Below are 18,503 nucleotides of genomic sequence, written 5' to 3'. Positions count from 1 at the left end.
CGAAGCGCTAGAACAAACTTGTTTTTCAAAAACGACAGGTACCGTTGTGAATTCACAGTGTCCTTTAACACATATGGACCGACGACATAGTACACCAGGGCCCAGTTGTTCGAAACTTTAACAGGGGATAAAGCTAACGGTTGATTAACTTTTAGGGTTAGTTTTCGACATTTTAGAAGACTTAGAAAAAACAAAAGTATGAGTTAAGAATTATGAAATTTGAGAACTCTTTACAATAAAATCAAAACATCATACTAGTGTTTCCCACCAAGACTAGTGTTTTGAATCAAAATTTAACAAGCGGTTTGTTTAACAGCCGGTTAAAGTTTCGAACAACTGGCCCAAGACCGTTAATTTCTCACTATGCAATGGTCTCTCTGTTAAACGAGGCTGTTCATTTGACCAGAATCTCATGTTTTGTTTCCATACAAGGCCAGACAGCAGGAAATGCGACTCGTCTGTAAACCAAACATCATGAAATGCGTAAGCGTAATTGTCGGCAACGTCAACTGCCCAGCGACAAAAATCAAGTCTTTGATATTTAAACTCTGCATAATCTGAATTTTATCAGGAAAAAAATTTAAGGTCCTTCCTTATTATGTCAAGAACACAAGTTTTAGGAATTCCAGTCTCTGAGGAAGAACGTCTCACCGACTTTTCTGTGCTATTCAAGAGCATTTCCCGAAGCGAACTCACGTTTTCGTCGCTACTACTGGACCTCGGCCGACCTGCTTTTGGAGCATCCGCTACTGACCAAGGCCGCTAAAATTACACATTTTGTTTCATAATAATGTTTGACTATAAAAATGCGTTGATCTGACGTCAATCGCGCCATCTTGAAAATTATGTATATTTTGGATGGCGTCGTGGCGTCGAAACGTCATAAATTTATACAAATTTGATAAAAAATAGTCCAGGGTTAAGCAAAGTTATGAAAATGTATATATTGGTAGAATTCCTCTAGGCGTTTATTAGAAAGGCGTTTAGGTATATATTGGTAGAAAACCTCTAGGCGTATATTAGTAAAGCGTTTAGGTATATATTGGTAGATTACCACTAGGCTTTTATTAGTTAGGCGTTTAGGTACAATTGGTAGAAAACCTCTAGGCGTTTATAAGAAAGGCGTATAGGTATATATTGGTAGATTACCTCTAGGCGTATATTAGTAAGGCGTTTAGGTATATATTGGTAGATTGCTACTATAGGCGTATATTAGTAAGGCGTTTAGGTACAATTGGTAGAAAATCTCTAGGCGTTTATTAGAAAGGCGTTTAGGTATATATTGGTAGAAAACCTCTAGGCGTTTATTAGAAAGGCGTTTAGGTATATATTGGTAGATTACCTCTAGGCGTATATTAGTAAGGCGTTTAGGAATATATTGGTAGACTATGATTCCTGTAGGCGTATATTAGAAAGGCGTTTAGGTATATACTGGTAGATTACCTCTAGGCGTATATTAGTAAGGTGTTTAGGTATATATTGGTAGAGCCTCTAAACATATATTAGTAGGGTGAATAATAGGCATATAATAGGGTTATTATAACTGTAGCTTGATCCACTGGCGCCAGATCAGAAAGAAAATGCCTCTGTACATGTTATACCCTACCCCTAGGTATTCTATAAGAACCATGGTCATGAACGGGAAAGTGCACTAACCCGTTTCAATCGTACATTTCTCAACTTAAACGCGCAGTTCGGTGAATGGGTACCTAGTATATTGAACAAGCGATAATTTATCTTCCATCGTGCACCAGTCACATTGTCTCAATATTCCATATTGCTGAGATTATCAACATATTTTATGCTTTCGTCAACGTTACTGAAAAAACTTGCTTGAACTTCCCTAATGAACATCCGGTCTAGAGGTCACGGCAGTGCGCACATGTTTGGCGAAACGTAAACAAACAAAAACAGATTTTAAAAAAATCAAAATTTTACACTAAAACTCGAAATGATGAATGAAATTCATCTTGTATATGATCTTTAATTTGAAATCGTACATTGGTCTGCGTCTGTTCTGTATATTTTATTCATTTTGCACATTTTGCTGCATTTTCACATTTTAGCGAACACGTGTAGTAAAATGACGATTGACATACATTTTTACAACAGCCAATCAGAATGGTTTTGTAATCTAGAACGGAACTTCACCAGGGAAGTTCAAGCAAGTTTTTTGTGTAATGTTGAAATTACTATAAACTACGCGTTGTTTTTCTAAGATAAGATGTATTGAAAAATGTGACCGGTACACAATAGAAGATAAATTACCACCTGTTTGATATCCATAGTACACATTTACCCAACTGCGTGTTTTAGGTATGAAATGCGCGATTGAAACGGGTTAGTATATTTTCCCGTTCACGACCATGGTTCTTATAGAATACCTAGGGGTAGGGTATAATATGTACAGAGGCATTTTCTTTCTGATCTGGCGCCAGTGGCTTGATCTGGGATTCTGTATTCGGTTCGAGTGGATTTTGCTCGGTCGGATCACACGAGGTGCGCAAGTTAATAAATAAAACTTTGAATTGACATTCCATTCACTGATAGAGACTCCATGAGCCAAATACTTTATGCAAGGAAAACTCGGCGAAAAAAACATGTATAAGCATACAAATGTGGTCTTTCCATTTATAGTTAGGATGCTAAACGTCGTCAATGAATTGAAAACTTCCGTAATTGGTTCAACGTATCATATTTGAATCTTTGAATCAATCAAAATATTATTTCATTTAGCTGTTTTGCTCGTTTTTTTTCTTTTGTTGTTGTTTTTAAGCAATAATCTCACGTACGTATCTTAACTTATCAGCTGGAATTTTCCCTACTCAACTTTAAAATACACGCGCGGCACCCACGCAGGCACAAATTTAAATAAATTTTAGAAAAAAAAAAAAAAGAAAAAAAAACCGCTCCGGCCCATCATTTTTCTAAATTTCATGATTACGAAATGTCTCTACTTTCATTGGGAAAGAGTAAAAAGGCATATATGTTGACATCTGAGTTGGGACAACTGGCTTGATACTTATATATTAAAACACGACTGTGAGTTGTGACGTACCTTTTGGTTAGTTTTGTTCATTATATATTGTACCGACACCTCTCTATACACACAAATTTATATGCTGACCTCTGAGAAAGGATAATCGACTTGGTACTGACACATTTAACGTGTCTTCAAAACCGGTATTGTCGAGAGAATAGTAAGAACCTATATATTGGTCTCTGGGAGAGGGGTAATCGACTTGATACTTAATATTCATCGTGCCGTAAGAACCTATACGTTGACCTCTGAGAGAGGGGGTAACGAACTTGGTACGTACTTACATATTCAATATATTCATCGTGTCTTCAAAGAAGTTATTGTTGGGAGAATAGTAAAAACGTATATATTGACGTCTGAGAGGGGGTAATCGACTTGGTACTTATATATTCATTGTTACGTCTAATGGTAACGACTGCTTATGTCTTAAAATACTAAAGGTATTAGAAAAACAAACCAGCAACTATTAACAATAAAAAAGTTTATTATCAAAAGTAACTAATTAAAAATATTAACTACATGTAAAGTCTATTCTAATAAGAGTACCAGACTGTCACAAAATACGCCCGTCATCGAACTTGGCCTAATTCAAGGGCCATAATCCAAGAGTGCCTGGGGCGATTTGGGTGGTTATCGAACTTGGCCGAGATATTATGCCCACAAACATTGTCAGCAAGTTTGGTGAAGATCGGATGAAAACTGTTCGACTTAGAGAGCGGACAAGGCTAAATTCGCAGTTTTTCGAGTAATTCAAGGGCCATAATCCAAGAGTGCCTGGGGCGATTTGGCTGGTTATCGAACTTGGCCGAGATATTATGCCCACAAACATTGTCAGCAAGTTTGGTGAAGATCGGATGAAAACTGTTCGACTTAGAGAGCGGACAAGGCTAAATTCGCAGTTTTTCGAGTAATTCAAGGGCCATAATCCAAGAGTGCCTGGAGCGATTTGACTGGTTATCGAACTTGGCCGAGATATTATGCCCACAAACATTGTCAGCAAGTTTGGTGAAGATCGAATGAAAACTGTTCGAGTTAGAGAGCGGACATGCTTTGGACGCCGACCGCCCGCCGCCGGTGTTCACATAATACGGCCCGCTCTTTCAGAGACGGGCGTATAAAAAGCAAGAATAGTCCAAATCCTGTCCTGGTCAATTTTAAATCCAATCAGTATCAATACCAAATTTCTCAAACAGAATTCAAACTGATTTTAGTATATCCAAAGAATATAATGTAGAGCTATTGGACTCGCCCATGCGTCAGCGTCTGCGTCTGCGTCGGCGTCCGAGTCCCGATTTGGTTAAGTTTTTGTATGTAACCTGGTATCTCAGTAACCACTGGTGGGAATGGATTTAAGAAATTATATATCTCATTTAGAGATTTGTCGCTGAATAAAATTATTGTTTGGAGTTCAGATGCAAAGGAATTATATCACGAGGGCGCAGCCCGAGTGATATAATAACACGCATCTGAACGACAAACAATGATTTTATTCAAGAGCAAATCACTATATGAGATATATTATTTCGATTCTTACACATTACCAAGGATTTTAAAGTACATCCTTGACGACATCAATTAAATAATTGCCTGTTTTCTGCTGGTTTCTTTTCCAGCGCGCCGCTATGCCGTTTAACGCTTTCACGTAATCATTGTGACGTCAGAAAAATGAATTGTTTAATAAATAATATATCTCATTTAGTGATTTGTTGCTGAATAAAATCAGTTTGGAGTTCAGACGCGAAAGAATTATATCACGAGGGCGCAGCCCGAACGATATAATAAAATGGAAAATGTGGAAACTCCACAGGTCGCTCAACACGACAAAAACGAAAATGTTGCAAGCTCGGTTTGATCGAGCCTGTTCATGAACGGTAGTGGAAATGCATGCTACCGTCCACGCCCTCTAGCCCCGGGTTGAGCAGAACTCAACATGTACACATGCTACAAGTACAACAATCAATTTAGAAACATCCGCAGATGTATACATACGGCGGGGCACATAGAACCTTCAATGATACACTAGCGTGTTATTCCATGAAAAGCGGCGTATGGTCCCCAGTTAAAATAATGGGTTTGCCCTAAACGAGAAAACAATGGGCAGAACTAAACAAACTGGAATTTAGAAAGGGGATCTGAGGTTATGGAGCCTACATATCACAGGAACTGCCAAAAATCAAAATTAAAAAGCAGGCACCATATCCAAGGGGTGATTATACAATACCCAAAGCTATGAAAGCGGGAGTATTGGAACCACCCAGGCCGAAATGTTCCAGCTGATAAACTAAACAGTACCCATAATACGACATAAAAATCGTGCTGAACGATCTGAGAAGATCGAAATATAACAGCCCTGATTGAATGTACGGGGAGACTTTTTACGGCACAGACAACGTTGCTGTGATAATAAAATAAAAAAAGTGGAAACTCCACAGGTCGCTCAACACGACAAAAACGAAAATGTTGCAGGCTCGGTTTCATATACGCATTTGAACGATAAACAATGATTTTATTCAAGAGCAAATCACTAAATGAGATATAATATTTCAATTCTAACACGTTACCAAGGATTTTAAAGTACAACCTTGACGACATTCATTAAATATTTGCCTGTTTTCCGTTGGTTTCTTATGTGTGTTGACCTGTGAATGTCGGAAATATGCATGTATAGTTTGGTGTATAGCATATTAGCTGCCGATACGGTCTGCGTAATTATATGTTATTGAACCCAGTATTCTTTTCGTGCTTGTTTTACCCGTTCATGTGCGCCTCTATATACATCTTCGGCGGTATTTTGCATCGTGAACTGTGGAAATTGTCTGTCTTTGAATCATGTACGTGAACTGGGTTATAGAGCCAAATATCTGTGTCTCGGGCAACGCACTCGTAAATAAAATGTAATAAATACTTTTGGATCTGGGATTTCAATTCTGGAGGTAATTTTGGTTTGCCCGATACAGAACTATTGGCCCGGCCGCTCCAATACATAAGATATTGTGGACCTGGCACTTACTTGTGTTGTACTACGCAGTAACTTCGCAAGCTAGACCTATATAGTTTGTGGCAATATAGGAGGGAGGATATATTGCAAGGCACTCGGTCAAAAATTGTGTGATTATAACTGAGCATGGTCATTAAATTATGAAATATGTCCTGGGCCCTTAATTTGATTAAGTTACCTACCAGACGCAGCTATGTTCTGATTATATGACTGAGTACCTTGCAGGATATCCCCACTCCTATATTTCCACACACTATGATAGGCATAGAATGTGGAGTTGCGGTATACATGTAACAACGTAGTTTTACACAAGTAAGTGCCAGGTCCACAATATCATATGTACATGTAGTGGAGAGCCTGGGCTAGCTTAAGATACTTCAGCGCACCCGTTTATGCTTGATTTGGACTGGAGCTTAAGATACTTCAGCGCACCAGTTTATGCTTGATTTGGACGTGAGTGCTCTCTAAAGCCGCAACTATAAAAATATATATATATGAAAAAGCGGCATTTAGAGTTTTGGAAGCCAGGAAAAGCCGCAACTATAAAAAAATATGAAAAAGCGGCATTTAGAGTTTTGGAAGCCAGGACTAAGCCTGGGCCAGTAGTTCTGTATCGGGCAAACCAACATACCTCCTGAAACACCCTGACCGTAAAGTATTTATTACATTTTATTTTTGAGTGCGTTGCCCGAGACAGATATTTTGCTCCATAACTCAGTTCACGGACAAACAATTTCCACAGTTAACGATGCAAAATACCGCCGAAGATATATATATAGAGGCGCACATGAACGGGTAAAGCAAACATGAAAAGAACTCTAGGTTCAAGAACATATAATTACGCAGACCGTATCGGCAACAAATATACTATACACCAAACTAAACATGCATATTTCCGACATTCACAGGTCAACACACATAAGCAACACATTAAACCCCTTCGGATTTAGGAGAGATGCGTAGACTCCTTAGTGGAAATGTTCTACAACATCTAATATAAGCTTAAAGCTGTGCTCGTTTATCCCTTTCATACAAATATATATATGTATGTGACATATACTTGGCACGTATTTCCTGTTCGTTTCGTTATCCAGGTACCATTTAAGCTCAAGATCTGTGGAGTTCTAAAAAATCTTATGCATCACATATGTAGCCCATGCACAACATATGTATCCCATTCGGTTTTTCGCCGAAAAATATTTTTCTGGCAAATTGATCGCCAAATATGTTTTCTTCTGGATGGGGTTTAGCATACGGAAGGTTGCGAGGGCAAAATTAAGCAGGCGCAGGGCAAGTAAACAACGTATTTCCACCTGTTGATAAAAATGTTGCTATTTTTCAGTTATACCGCTTCACGGAGGATACGTTTTTCTCCGTCATTTCTACAAATACAGGTAAGGTAAATGCACTAACATGCTAGGTAATGTATACTCGGTTGCACTGCATCGCGATTTTTTGGCGTGTAATAATTGTGACGTCAGAAAAATGAATTGTTTAAGAAATAATTTATAGCAGAAGAGAGTTTTAACACTATTTATGCACGATGGGCGGTTATACGTCGGGCTCAATAATTTCACGAGGGCGCAGACATTTATTCATTGTCCTCCGACATCTCTTGTTTTTAAATCCACTATGTAGAGACTTACCCTAAGTCCTCTTTACACAAGGGAAACAATCTGTTTATGTGTCGGTGCGACGTTCACCGCCCCCACTCACCAAAAAACCCACAACAAAACAATCTGTTTATAGAGATAAATTGTTGAGTGAACACCGTTTGTCAATCATAATCCTGTCTATGTTATATCAGTGCAATGGAAAAGTAAGCTATCTATGTTACATTTAAAGATATATCAAACATATAAGTAATTTTCCCTTAAAGTTATGATCCCGCAAAGACAATCGACCTTTTCCGTTCGATTACTTGTTCTAGCGACTTCGGCGTGCTCCGGTTGTAATGGAAACGAACCGAGAATGCCGAAATAGCTTGCGGAGAATACGTAATCGCACGTAAAATGCCGATTGGCATCACGTTTCCACTACCTTAACCATCAGATGATTTATTTCTAACATTTTATTTGTTTCATAGTTATTTTTTTTCCTTTACTGACCCGGCTCCATCTCACAGTATAGATGTGGGCAGACCTTTTTAAGCTGTTCAATACGTTCTGGGTCGGCCTCTGATTGCATGGTACCTGAACCAGCTCCGTGGTCTATACGTCCACATTTCTGAGAACCTTTCAGCAACTGAAATGGAACTGTAGATATATCTCTGCTCTTGTATGAGTAAACGAGTTAGAGCCCAGTAAATAATGTGTACCCGAAATCATATCAATCTTACCACTGCTTTGACATCAGTTAAAATGTGTGCAACGATTGTGTACATTTATAATATTGTATTGCTTATTGCACATGGTAATACAAAAAAAATGCAAATGGCGAACGTAATTTAACAATGTTATTATTTCATGAACAGTCCATTTATATAAAGCAAAAAGGTGCAAGATTTAACAAAATAAGAGGGTGGTCAAGTGAAACACAAGTAGATAATCGCTCAGTAAGCTGGATGACCAACAGGAGAGCTGTAAGAGAACCATAAATTAAATAATTTTGGACCGTCATAGAGGGAGTTCGAGAGTTCTGACTGTCTTTAAGGAGTATAATAATAATAATAATAATAATAATGATAATAATAATAAAGCCTTTATTTAACGAGGAAAACTCATTTGACGAACAGCATCAATCTTCCATGAGGCCCTCAAAACAATACATAACATATACATCTAAAATATTTACATGGTACATTGACAGACAAGTGCATTTAATACCAGTATTTTGTTTATACTAGAACTATACGAAGTGCAATATTATAAATATTAAGTATTATGATTGTGTGTTGTGCCAAGCTATGTATAGTGATTTGAATTGCCCTACTGATGATGCTCTTTTTATATGACTTGGTAAGGAATTCCAGACAGTAGCACCAGAATATGTAAAACTTTTTTTAAATAATTCAGTTTTCGGTCGAGGAAGGTAAAGCTGCAAATTAGAATCTGACCTCAAAGTTCGAGCATGTATGTCATGTATATCACAGCTAAATTTAAATGAATTTCTGAGGTAAATAGGTGCTTGATCGTTTAGACTTTTGTACATTAAAACTGCTTTTTGAAATATTACCCGCTCCGGAAAAGTCATCCAGTTTAATTCTCGAAATAATTCAGCAGAAGGGGTATCGAAGTCTTTATCAAGAATTAGGCGGCTGCTCTTTTTTGAAACTTAACAATTTTGTCTTCTAATGAATTAGAACAGCTTCCCCGTATTACACAACAGTAATCGAAGTGAGGCAGTATGTAAGAGTTATAGAACATTTTCCTCATATGTACAGAAAGATATACTTTGATGCGAGACAACAGGTATAAAAGTGAATTGCACTTTTTCAAAATATTATCAACATGTGTATTCCAAGACAAATCATTTTCAATAGTAACGCCGAGTAACTTTTCTTTCGTACTGCAGTCTAGAGTTTCATGTCTGAAATGAATAACTGGGGGCTCGTCATATACTAACAGGAGTCTAAAAGTAATTTTGATTAAGAACAAAAAGTATCGCATTTACCTTAAATCTGTCTTAAACTTTTCAATTTAACTAGTTTCCTTCCCCGATATCCCAATGGAAAATATAATAGATTCTTCTATATGTGTATATTCTATAGAGGGTTGTGTAAAGTATTGTAAAGTATTCCAAAAGTGAGTGTATCTTTCAGTTTATTTTTCGACATGTGCCGGTAAATGTTTTTGCACAACAGACATCTTTATTTACTCGTATAACAAAACCAATTTTACCTTCATTGATAACGCGTCACTTCCGGTAAACGAGATCTCATTTAATTGTCAGGTTATTTTGGCGAGATTTGCTCTATATGCCTTTCAAGTTGCCGATCTATTCATTTTTATAGCTCTTTGGTTGATAAAGGGAACTAACTAACCTGGGAATGTCCTTTTCATGAAATCCAACTAACCTGAAGACAGCTGTTATTTCTAGTAGCTTTATCCAAAGGTATCCAAACTGTTATCATATCCGGAAACAGGTTCTGTTTATACCAGTATCTTAAAGAAGATATCAAACATATCGTAGAGGTATTAAGCTTTGGTTATATAATTTAAAAGTCAAAATATTTTAAATAAATTACTACTCCATTGTAACATTGGTGTGTTTTCAGAGGTTGAAAATAAGACTCGTCTTGTGATAATGAGATTCAGGAACGGTATCTTTTATGACAATCTGTTCTCCTCGGCTTTTATGCTACGCAATAGCGTATTATACGGAAGATACGAAAATACCCGATGTTTCACGATCGTGTTTTGTGAGTCAACCTACCCGTAGTCTTGATGCCACACGTGTCTCCCTCCTTCGTGAGCGTTCTTCAGTATGAACTTTCCATGGTAGTGGTACACCTCCCCGGCCAACAACTGTTACAAACACAAGAAAATTTGAAGAATATTTCATAGTATATACTTGAGCATAATATGTTATACCAAATTTATATAGCACTCTTTCCATGATTAACACGTGCAAAGGTCCTTTACTTACATACATACCGCAGCCACTCAAGGGCGCGAAATTCATCGTCTTCCAGTGCTTTTAACCAGAGGGTCAGAGAGAGAAAGTCTCGGAACAGTGAAAGCAAGCCCGGCTGACATAGCCTTGCACGTTGTGAATGACAGCCCGGTTCTTTAAAGTGTCTGCTGTAAAGCACCGACACACACGAAACCTCTTTCCCATTTAAGAAAAAGTTCTTGCCACTTGGTTGCAAGAAATATCTCAGAAAGTTCCAGTGTCCCGAACAAGATTTGATAAATACATGAATTATCACGTGTTTGACGTTGCGGAAGGAGTAAATTAAAGCCATTACATAATTTTGGTGTTACACTAGTTTATTACATGTGTACCTATAAATAGTAACAAATTCATGCTGGAAATTCTTCTGTTATAACATTGCTTGATGTATTATTACATTGTCGTGATTGGCTCCATTTTTTGACGTTAGCGCAGGAAATTTACGTCGTGACGTTTCATAGACATAAAAGTTCGGTTTTATTATCTTATGTGATGCGTCTTTTTGTGAAAACACTAATTTTAAATAAAGACGATACTATAAGCAAATAGAGGACATCTGTAAAGGTATTTGATTTTTTAAACAGTTTTGAATATTCGAAACTGCTGGCCTATATAGGCTGAATATGATTATGTTTTTAGTAAATGCATGGCATATATCTACTGCACTTTTCTTGCTGAATTATAGGTGAACCTGTAATAAACAGGTTATTGCATGGGAGAGCGGTGCCATTAAGTGATAATGGCTCTAGAAGAAGATAATAGTCTTCGGGCTACGATCAACTTGGCATATATTTGTTAATGACATTATTTCACTCCTGTGATAATATGGCTTTCATGCTAAACTTCTGTCTTGGACTAGAAATATCAAGTAACTTGAACCTTAAGTACAGGCAATGAACTTGAAATTGAAGTAAAGGCAATGAACATGCACTAAATTTTATCTCTATCTTTTTCAAGAGTAATTAGTACTCTATTTATTGTCGCTTGTCAATTTAAAAAAAACAAAACAAAAAAAACCCAAAAACACTGTATCTTTAAAGTTTTATATTGTATCTTGGAAATTAGTCATTACCTGTATGGATTTTAATAAAAGCAACACTAGACGGAAGCACGTGCTTTGACATTAAACGTTTGACTTTCTTACATACGTGTACTTTCAACTGAGTTTAATCGTGAGTGGTAAAGGCTTAAGTTATTCATATTCATGCAGACTGTGTAGGATGTTATATGATGAAAATTATGAATTAACAAAAAATATCAGATTAGCCCTTACCTTTTCACAAGCGTTAACAATTTTCTCTGATCGTGACACTATACCTGTGACGTCATTTCCGGGATGACAGTACAGAATGCGCTGTATTTTATGGCCATCAGGCTCCAGCGTCTGAATAAAAATATGTTGTTTTTCTTTTTTTATTGAAAACTTTTGGATAATTAACTACATTCTATTTGAATTGCATTTTATTTAATTCTATCACCGATACTAAGTATATTTCTAAACTTCTTAAAAGGTATAAATGTTGAAATAGAATGAGTGTTAGTATTGTAATATTTCATAATCTGTTTAGTGTATAAACATTCAGATATTCAGACTGTATATACATGTATACACTGGGCTGTTTTTACTGATTTGAAAGGAAAGATATAAGGGTTTCGAAGAAACCAAAGTTATATGGCGTTCCAATGAGATTTTCCAGAGTTCCTTTTCGTTAGTTACAGACTAGCATGCTGACACGTTTTGTCAATACTGTAACTATGTTCTTGAGGTTTTCTTTAAAACGCTGGTTATAAAATTGGTTTGTAGCGTTCAGTCCAGCGAACGAATGGGTGAGCGTGGTCAAGCAGGGGGGAGGGGGGGGGGGGGGGGGGGTTACAGTTAATAACTTTAGTTCAGATCGATATATTGTCATCGAAAGTAATATGAAGCGAGGTCACATGCAAATCGAACATAGATTGTTGACATATCGCCACCAAACTAGACTGGGGCTGTATTTGTGGCCGCTGGGGTCAAGTCGGTGTAACTAAAAATAGAATAAATGACTTCCTTTTGTCAATAACTCCGGTTTGGAATCACCTGTTCCGATCAAACTTGTACAGCAAGCATATCAGGAGACCTAGCTTAGAGGCTATTTGGGATAGATCCAGTATTGATGTTACAAAAAGGAGTTTCCCGCCAATTACTTTAGTCCAGATTGTCACAAAATTCAGTGTATCGCAAGCTTATATGAAGACCTAGCTTCAGTAACTTTTATGATCTGGTCTAATTAGGTGACATCCTCGAAATAATGTTATGGTCTTGATCTCCAAAGTGACTTATGTTTTATCATGTCAGTTGCATAATAGTTCAGTAATAATTTCCGGTTTTTTACTTAAAACAGCAACTTCAGTCACAAAGAGCCGCGTCCCCTAAGAATTCATCATAGATGTCATTCAAGTCGGAGAAAAATATATACAACAGCTATTTGAAGTTTGAAGAAAAAAACTCCTTTTACAGATAAAATGAAAGAACATATGACATTTTTAAATGTACGGAACAAGTCTTATATTTGTATTGCGTGTGGAAATAGACTGGGCAATGCTTGTTCTTTTCTGACGAAAATAAGAATAAAGCCGGCTTCTCAGGTAAGATATGATTAATAACATACCTATCTTTAATCAAAGCATTCTGTTTAATAAATTGTTTGATTAAAATCATCTTTATTGTGGAAAACAATTCGTAATATAATGATGATTTTATGTAGGTCTACTTATTGTTGAGCGTTCTTTTGCCACACGTAACGAGCACATGCGCATTAGAATCAAAACATCTGGTAAAACATCAGCTCAACCAATAGCACCGTAAAAGGTCTATAGACTCCCGTTATAAAAACAGTGTGTAAGATCCAAATTTTTCATACCAGTCCAGCAAAAAATCGAGTGCACGACCCTTTCATGCATACCAGACTGGGTTTTCCGGGAATTTCACATGACCCTCGTGCGTTAAAGGACGTGTAAAGAACTACATTTTTGTAGAAAATTTATGCACTATATCTTACTACATAAAACGAGATAAAATTTAAATACCTTGATAGTTCCTGTTTGCTCGTCATAGTATCTTTCTCGATCCAAAAAACGTTTTTTTATAAAAATTACATAACGTTACGTTGCAAATTATAAAACAAAACCGGAACTAAACATCGTCATTTGTCCTTGAAACGTCATGACGTCTTTCCTGTTTACGGACGTTGATTTCCGCGCTTTGTATACATACGCTACTATTAGAAAAAATGATATAAAGGAAGTCATTCGTTTCTTTTTATCTTTACTATTGATTCTTGTAAATGGCATGTAAAAAAAAGATTCTATCACTGGCTGTAGGTGCCGATGGGAATATCCGGCAGCACCTACAACCAGTGAAAGAATCTTATAGTCTTCTTTATTTGCCGAGTTTTCTGAGTATATTCTGAAGTTTTGAAAAAGCAGGGTTAAATCAAATTCTATATCGAAAAAAAAACCGTGCAGAATTACCTTAAGTTACTTTTAAAGTCCCCCCCCCCACGACCTAGTGTCCTACTTTTTCCTCCCACTGTAGAAACGAGTGGTCTAAACTCACCTTAATACATCAAGTACTGTGAATACTACTACATTAATTTAATAATATATTTAGACATTAAACACACAGTCTTGGCTATATATATGTCACTGTCAATTTGTAACTAGATACTTGTTATTTCTCATTTTCTTCATGCAAAGCATATAGTTATAATTACCATCATGGAACTACAAAAAAAAATACAGTTATTTTGTGGCGCGTCTTTAAGATACGCAACGTCAAATTTTTAAAATTGGCCGCCATTTTGATGAGGTCATACATAGATCCTTGCGGCATTTCTTTATGTGACCGTCAGATTAATAATAATATCTGTCGTGTGTTTACGAATCGGATAGAAATATCCGTCCCAAGGGCACCTGCACATTTGGCGGTAACGAGGCTTGCATATTTCTTGCATATTGCTGACAGGTTATTTTTCTTGCATACCGTATTTTACAAGTAATAGAATAAATAAAGCAAATAGAAATACTTTCTTTGTAGCACTCTTTCTTATAGAAGAGTATGTCCGCAAAGCGCGGGAAATTAATGTCCGTAAGCAGAAGTGACGTCACGACGTTTCAGTGACGCACAATAACAAAGTTCCACTTTATTTTTATCGTTTGTAGCGTAACAGTATGTTCTTACCGTAAAGTAACGTATTTTGAATCGAGAAATATACTATAAGGAACGAAGAGAAACTGTCAAGGTACCTGAGTTTTTCATATTTTACATAAACAATATATCAATGCATGAATCGCTAGCTGTCATTAACAGCACGAGAGTCCGATTGGTTTTTCCGGCATGGGTAAAATAACCGAAAACGCCAGTCCGGTGTGCAGAACAGTATTTATATGCCGCCTTTAATTTTTTCCCGATCGCACGGGATTCCCATTCTGCATACACTTACAACCAATCGAAATTTCGATTATAAAACCTTTTACATGTATTATGCTAAGGCCATTTTGAGAAGGTTTACAGATGAAGATGAACTGGAGAAAGAATTATCTGGAGTGTTTGGTCCCGGATTTGGATGAACATCTACTGACAAACGTATTAAAGTAGCAGTCCAAACTGCAACCAATGACTGATATTGAATCAGTTCTATTTTTTACGGTGTTCCGTTGGGGCCATCGCAGTTTCGCGTTGTCGTCCTAAGGTAAAATCGCGAAAACACGATATTTTTACGCGAAAACGCGATACTTTGACGCGAAAACACGATGCTATAACGCGAAAACACGAAGCAAAAAATATCGCGTTTTCGCGCTGTTAATATCGTGTTTTCGCGATTTCGCCCTCGATCTGCCATCGTCTTTTCGTGTTTTCGCCTTCGTGGTAAGTAGGGCGAAAATGCGAAAACACGATATTGATAGCGCGAAAACGCGATATTTTTCGCCCTCTCAACTGCAAAGGCGAAACCGCTAAAAAAACACGATGTTTTAATATCGTAATTTCGCCTTCAAACGCTTGCAAGAGAATTCGAGAGACAGTAAATTCGAGAGACGCGATCTTAGGATATTTGGAGTTTTTTTTTCGTATCGGCAATAGATCCACTTTTCTAGTCACAAATGTAACATAACATATTATTTATTTGGTATTAAAATGCGCATATACATTTATAGCCAAACTATTTTAACATAGATGAAGTATTTTAAAGATGTTCTGTTCAGTAGGACATGTGACCTTTTCAGAGAAAATTGTAATAGGAAGTATGTATACAAAGTAAAACACAAGATATTCGATAATATTTTTGCAAACAGAAAACTTTCTACTTTGCAGATTTTATTAAAACTTCTCATCACCGTTTTGAATTATGTACATATAAATTGGAATATATAGCCAACTAAAATGTATATTTCTATGTGCTTTTTTAGATATTATGATATATGTCTAAAAATTCTGTCTGATTTGAAAACATTATTGGAATTATTTCATTTGTCAACATTTTAACAATTACATTTTTAGAAAAATAGTGACAATTTCATTTATTATACGCATGAACACCAATAGTTCATACATAGATTTTCGATCATATATGACGAGTTTAGGCTATATTTTATGTTATCCAGAACAATGAAGTTACTTCAATACTTTCGGTTTATAAAATTGTGCAGAACTAATTTATGTAGAACCATGCTTAAAATTGTTCATTTGCATATTCACGAATTTCATTCAAACATTACAAAAACAAAATAACTCTGCCAGTACACCGACATCTTTCCAAATAAGATCTAGACTGTTAACTGAATTAAAGTCACTTATTTATAAAACAATGCAATTTTACAACGGTACCAGGCATTGTCTTGGAACTGAAAATGTCTGAGTGACTCTCAAAATTCCAATTTTGCTGCACTTATGATTGATTAGCAATGGATTGAACTAGCTAGGACTACGCCAACAGCAATCAAATAAATAATGAATAGAATGAACTTGAATACATGTTTTTCTTGCCTACCTAGCGGGGAAAGTATACATTTATCCGAGCACGCGCCGGGGATAGATATTCCTGTCTTTCCCTAGGGAAAAACCTTGTCTAAAATAGCGTGCACTAAGGTGACGTCACATAGTACTGATACCATTGTGACGTCATAAACTTTATAAATAATGTCAGGAAATACCCAAACCTATTTGTCTCCGATCTATTTTGAACATGATAGGCAAGAAAAATGATCTAACATGTCTGCCTGTGTAAGACAGCTGTTTTCCCTACCCTCGGGACAGCATGGATAAAAAACCTCGCTAACGCTCGGTTTTCCATTCCACACTGTCCCTCGGGTAGGGAAAACTCCGTCTTACACAGGCAGGCATGTAAGATCCTTATAATCTTAAAATCACGTTCACATTCCTTTCGGTCATTTTATTTTTTCGAAAAGGCCGAGAAGAAGGATACCAAATTTTCACGAATGTTTTACCAATAAAACAGGAACAATAAAACAATTAGTCCTGTTTCAAATGTGTTTTCACTGAAAAAATAATCACATAAAATATACAAAGATATATACACGCTTTTACCATTTTTTTCAGACCGTTTGGATACTTTCTGATTATATACACACCAACACATTTTAAATTTGAAAATGATGTTGTTTTTTCTAACTTTCCTTATATGGAACTTCTTTGGTCCAACCCTTTAGATATTGCTCGACAGAATTGTATTAAAGACTTGTATATGGTGTATCGTCATGCATATAATAAACAACATCTGCCCCAATCTGAATCTGCTTCTTTTAACTCCCGCTAGTTGTCACAGGATATTTTTTCATTTCAAGGACAATCTATCGCAGATTCCATCTGTAGTAAATGACATACAAACATACATATATATATATATATATAGACAGACAGACAGACAGACTGACAGACAGACAGACAAAACGACACACAATATATGGATAAAATATAGAGAGAGAGCATTTTATGACACTGGGCTTATTCTCAACTGATCACGAAACTCAAGCCGACGTGCTATTTACATTTTTTTGCAAATAAAGTATTGATGCGATTTGGATGGTTCTATTTCTATCAGTAGTGTGAAAATGTAAAAGAAACAAGTTTTATTTCGCATAATAGCAAAATATTCAATTTTTTTATATTGTTGTAAATCTGAATGCAAGCATTTTTCTGACTATATATAGCGCCGTACGGAAACTATAACTGACTCCCGGCATGCAGAACTTTACCAGTTTCTATCTTTGTCTGACCTTGTAGCTATTTGAGAAGCGGTATGACTTTTAATTCACAACAATGTAAAAGTGTGTCATTGTGTTTCCCGCCAATCCAATTGTTTTTGGTGTTTTTTTTTTTTGTGTTTTTTTTTTTGGGGGGGGGGGGGGGGGGGGGGGGGGGGTGAGGGGCTTAACTTGAGATTTTGACGATGACATCTTAAAGTTGATAATTTGATTTGTTATTCTATTAGTATGTTACCATTTCCTAAGTGCAGATGCGGCTAAACATTGCCGTTTTATACACTTAGTGCGTGTTTTTCAACAAGAGCATCGCCTAGTTTCACACAGTATTTTTATATATATACTTACAAAAAAGAGGAATACATTTAGAGACATTTCCCTGCTCTAAATAAAATACTTGTAAACTGGTACGTAAGTATATCCTTCAGACTGCCTTCTAGTTATAAAACAGATTTCATGTAAAAACACATTCAATAAAGTCTTAGCAAGTGCTACCTTATTTGACTGATGAAAAGGTAGACAGGCGAGCAAGCATATACACAGATAATATTGAATAACAGTTATCTTAATATTAAAAAAAAAATCAAAACCTATATC

General features: G+C 36.4%; 1 protein-coding gene across 1 annotated transcript; it reads right to left on the bottom strand.

The window, feature by feature from the left end:
- Positions 1-8,115: 8,115 nt before the first annotated feature.
- LOC128557330 (L-proline trans-4-hydroxylase-like) lies at positions 8,116-14,630 on the bottom strand. Its single transcript, XM_053544611.1, has 5 exons — positions 14,601-14,630; positions 11,926-12,075; positions 10,413-10,504; positions 10,054-10,141; positions 8,116-8,282 (listed from the first exon to the last, which is right to left on the bottom strand). Exons 1-5 carry the CDS (start codon positions 14,628-14,630, stop codon positions 8,139-8,141), a joined length of 504 nt encoding a protein of 167 aa, XP_053400586.1. The 3' UTR covers positions 8,116-8,138.
- Positions 14,631-18,503: the final 3,873 nt, after the last annotated feature.

The sequence above is a fragment of the Mercenaria mercenaria genome, chromosome 5 (genome assembly GCF_021730395.1).
Source record: "Mercenaria mercenaria strain notata chromosome 5, MADL_Memer_1, whole genome shotgun sequence".
Classification (NCBI taxonomy): Eukaryota; Metazoa; Mollusca; class Bivalvia; order Venerida; family Veneridae; genus Mercenaria; species Mercenaria mercenaria.
This window is presented reverse-complemented; position numbering and strand designations above follow the sequence as displayed.

Excerpts from the sequence above, each read along its gene's own strand:
- LOC128557330 (XM_053544611.1), bottom strand. The coding sequence starts at position 14,630 with ATGCAAGCCTCGTTACCGCCAAATGTGCAG. Across the intron at positions 12,076-14,600 it reads CGTTACCGCCAAATGTGCAG|TTTTCAATAAAAAAAGAAAA; the intron begins GTGCCCTTGGGA and ends ATTATCCAAAAG. Across the intron at positions 8,283-10,053 it reads GAAATAACAGCTGTCTTCAG|TTGCTGAAAGGTTCTCAGAA; the intron begins GTTAGTTGGATT and ends GTTCCATTTCAG.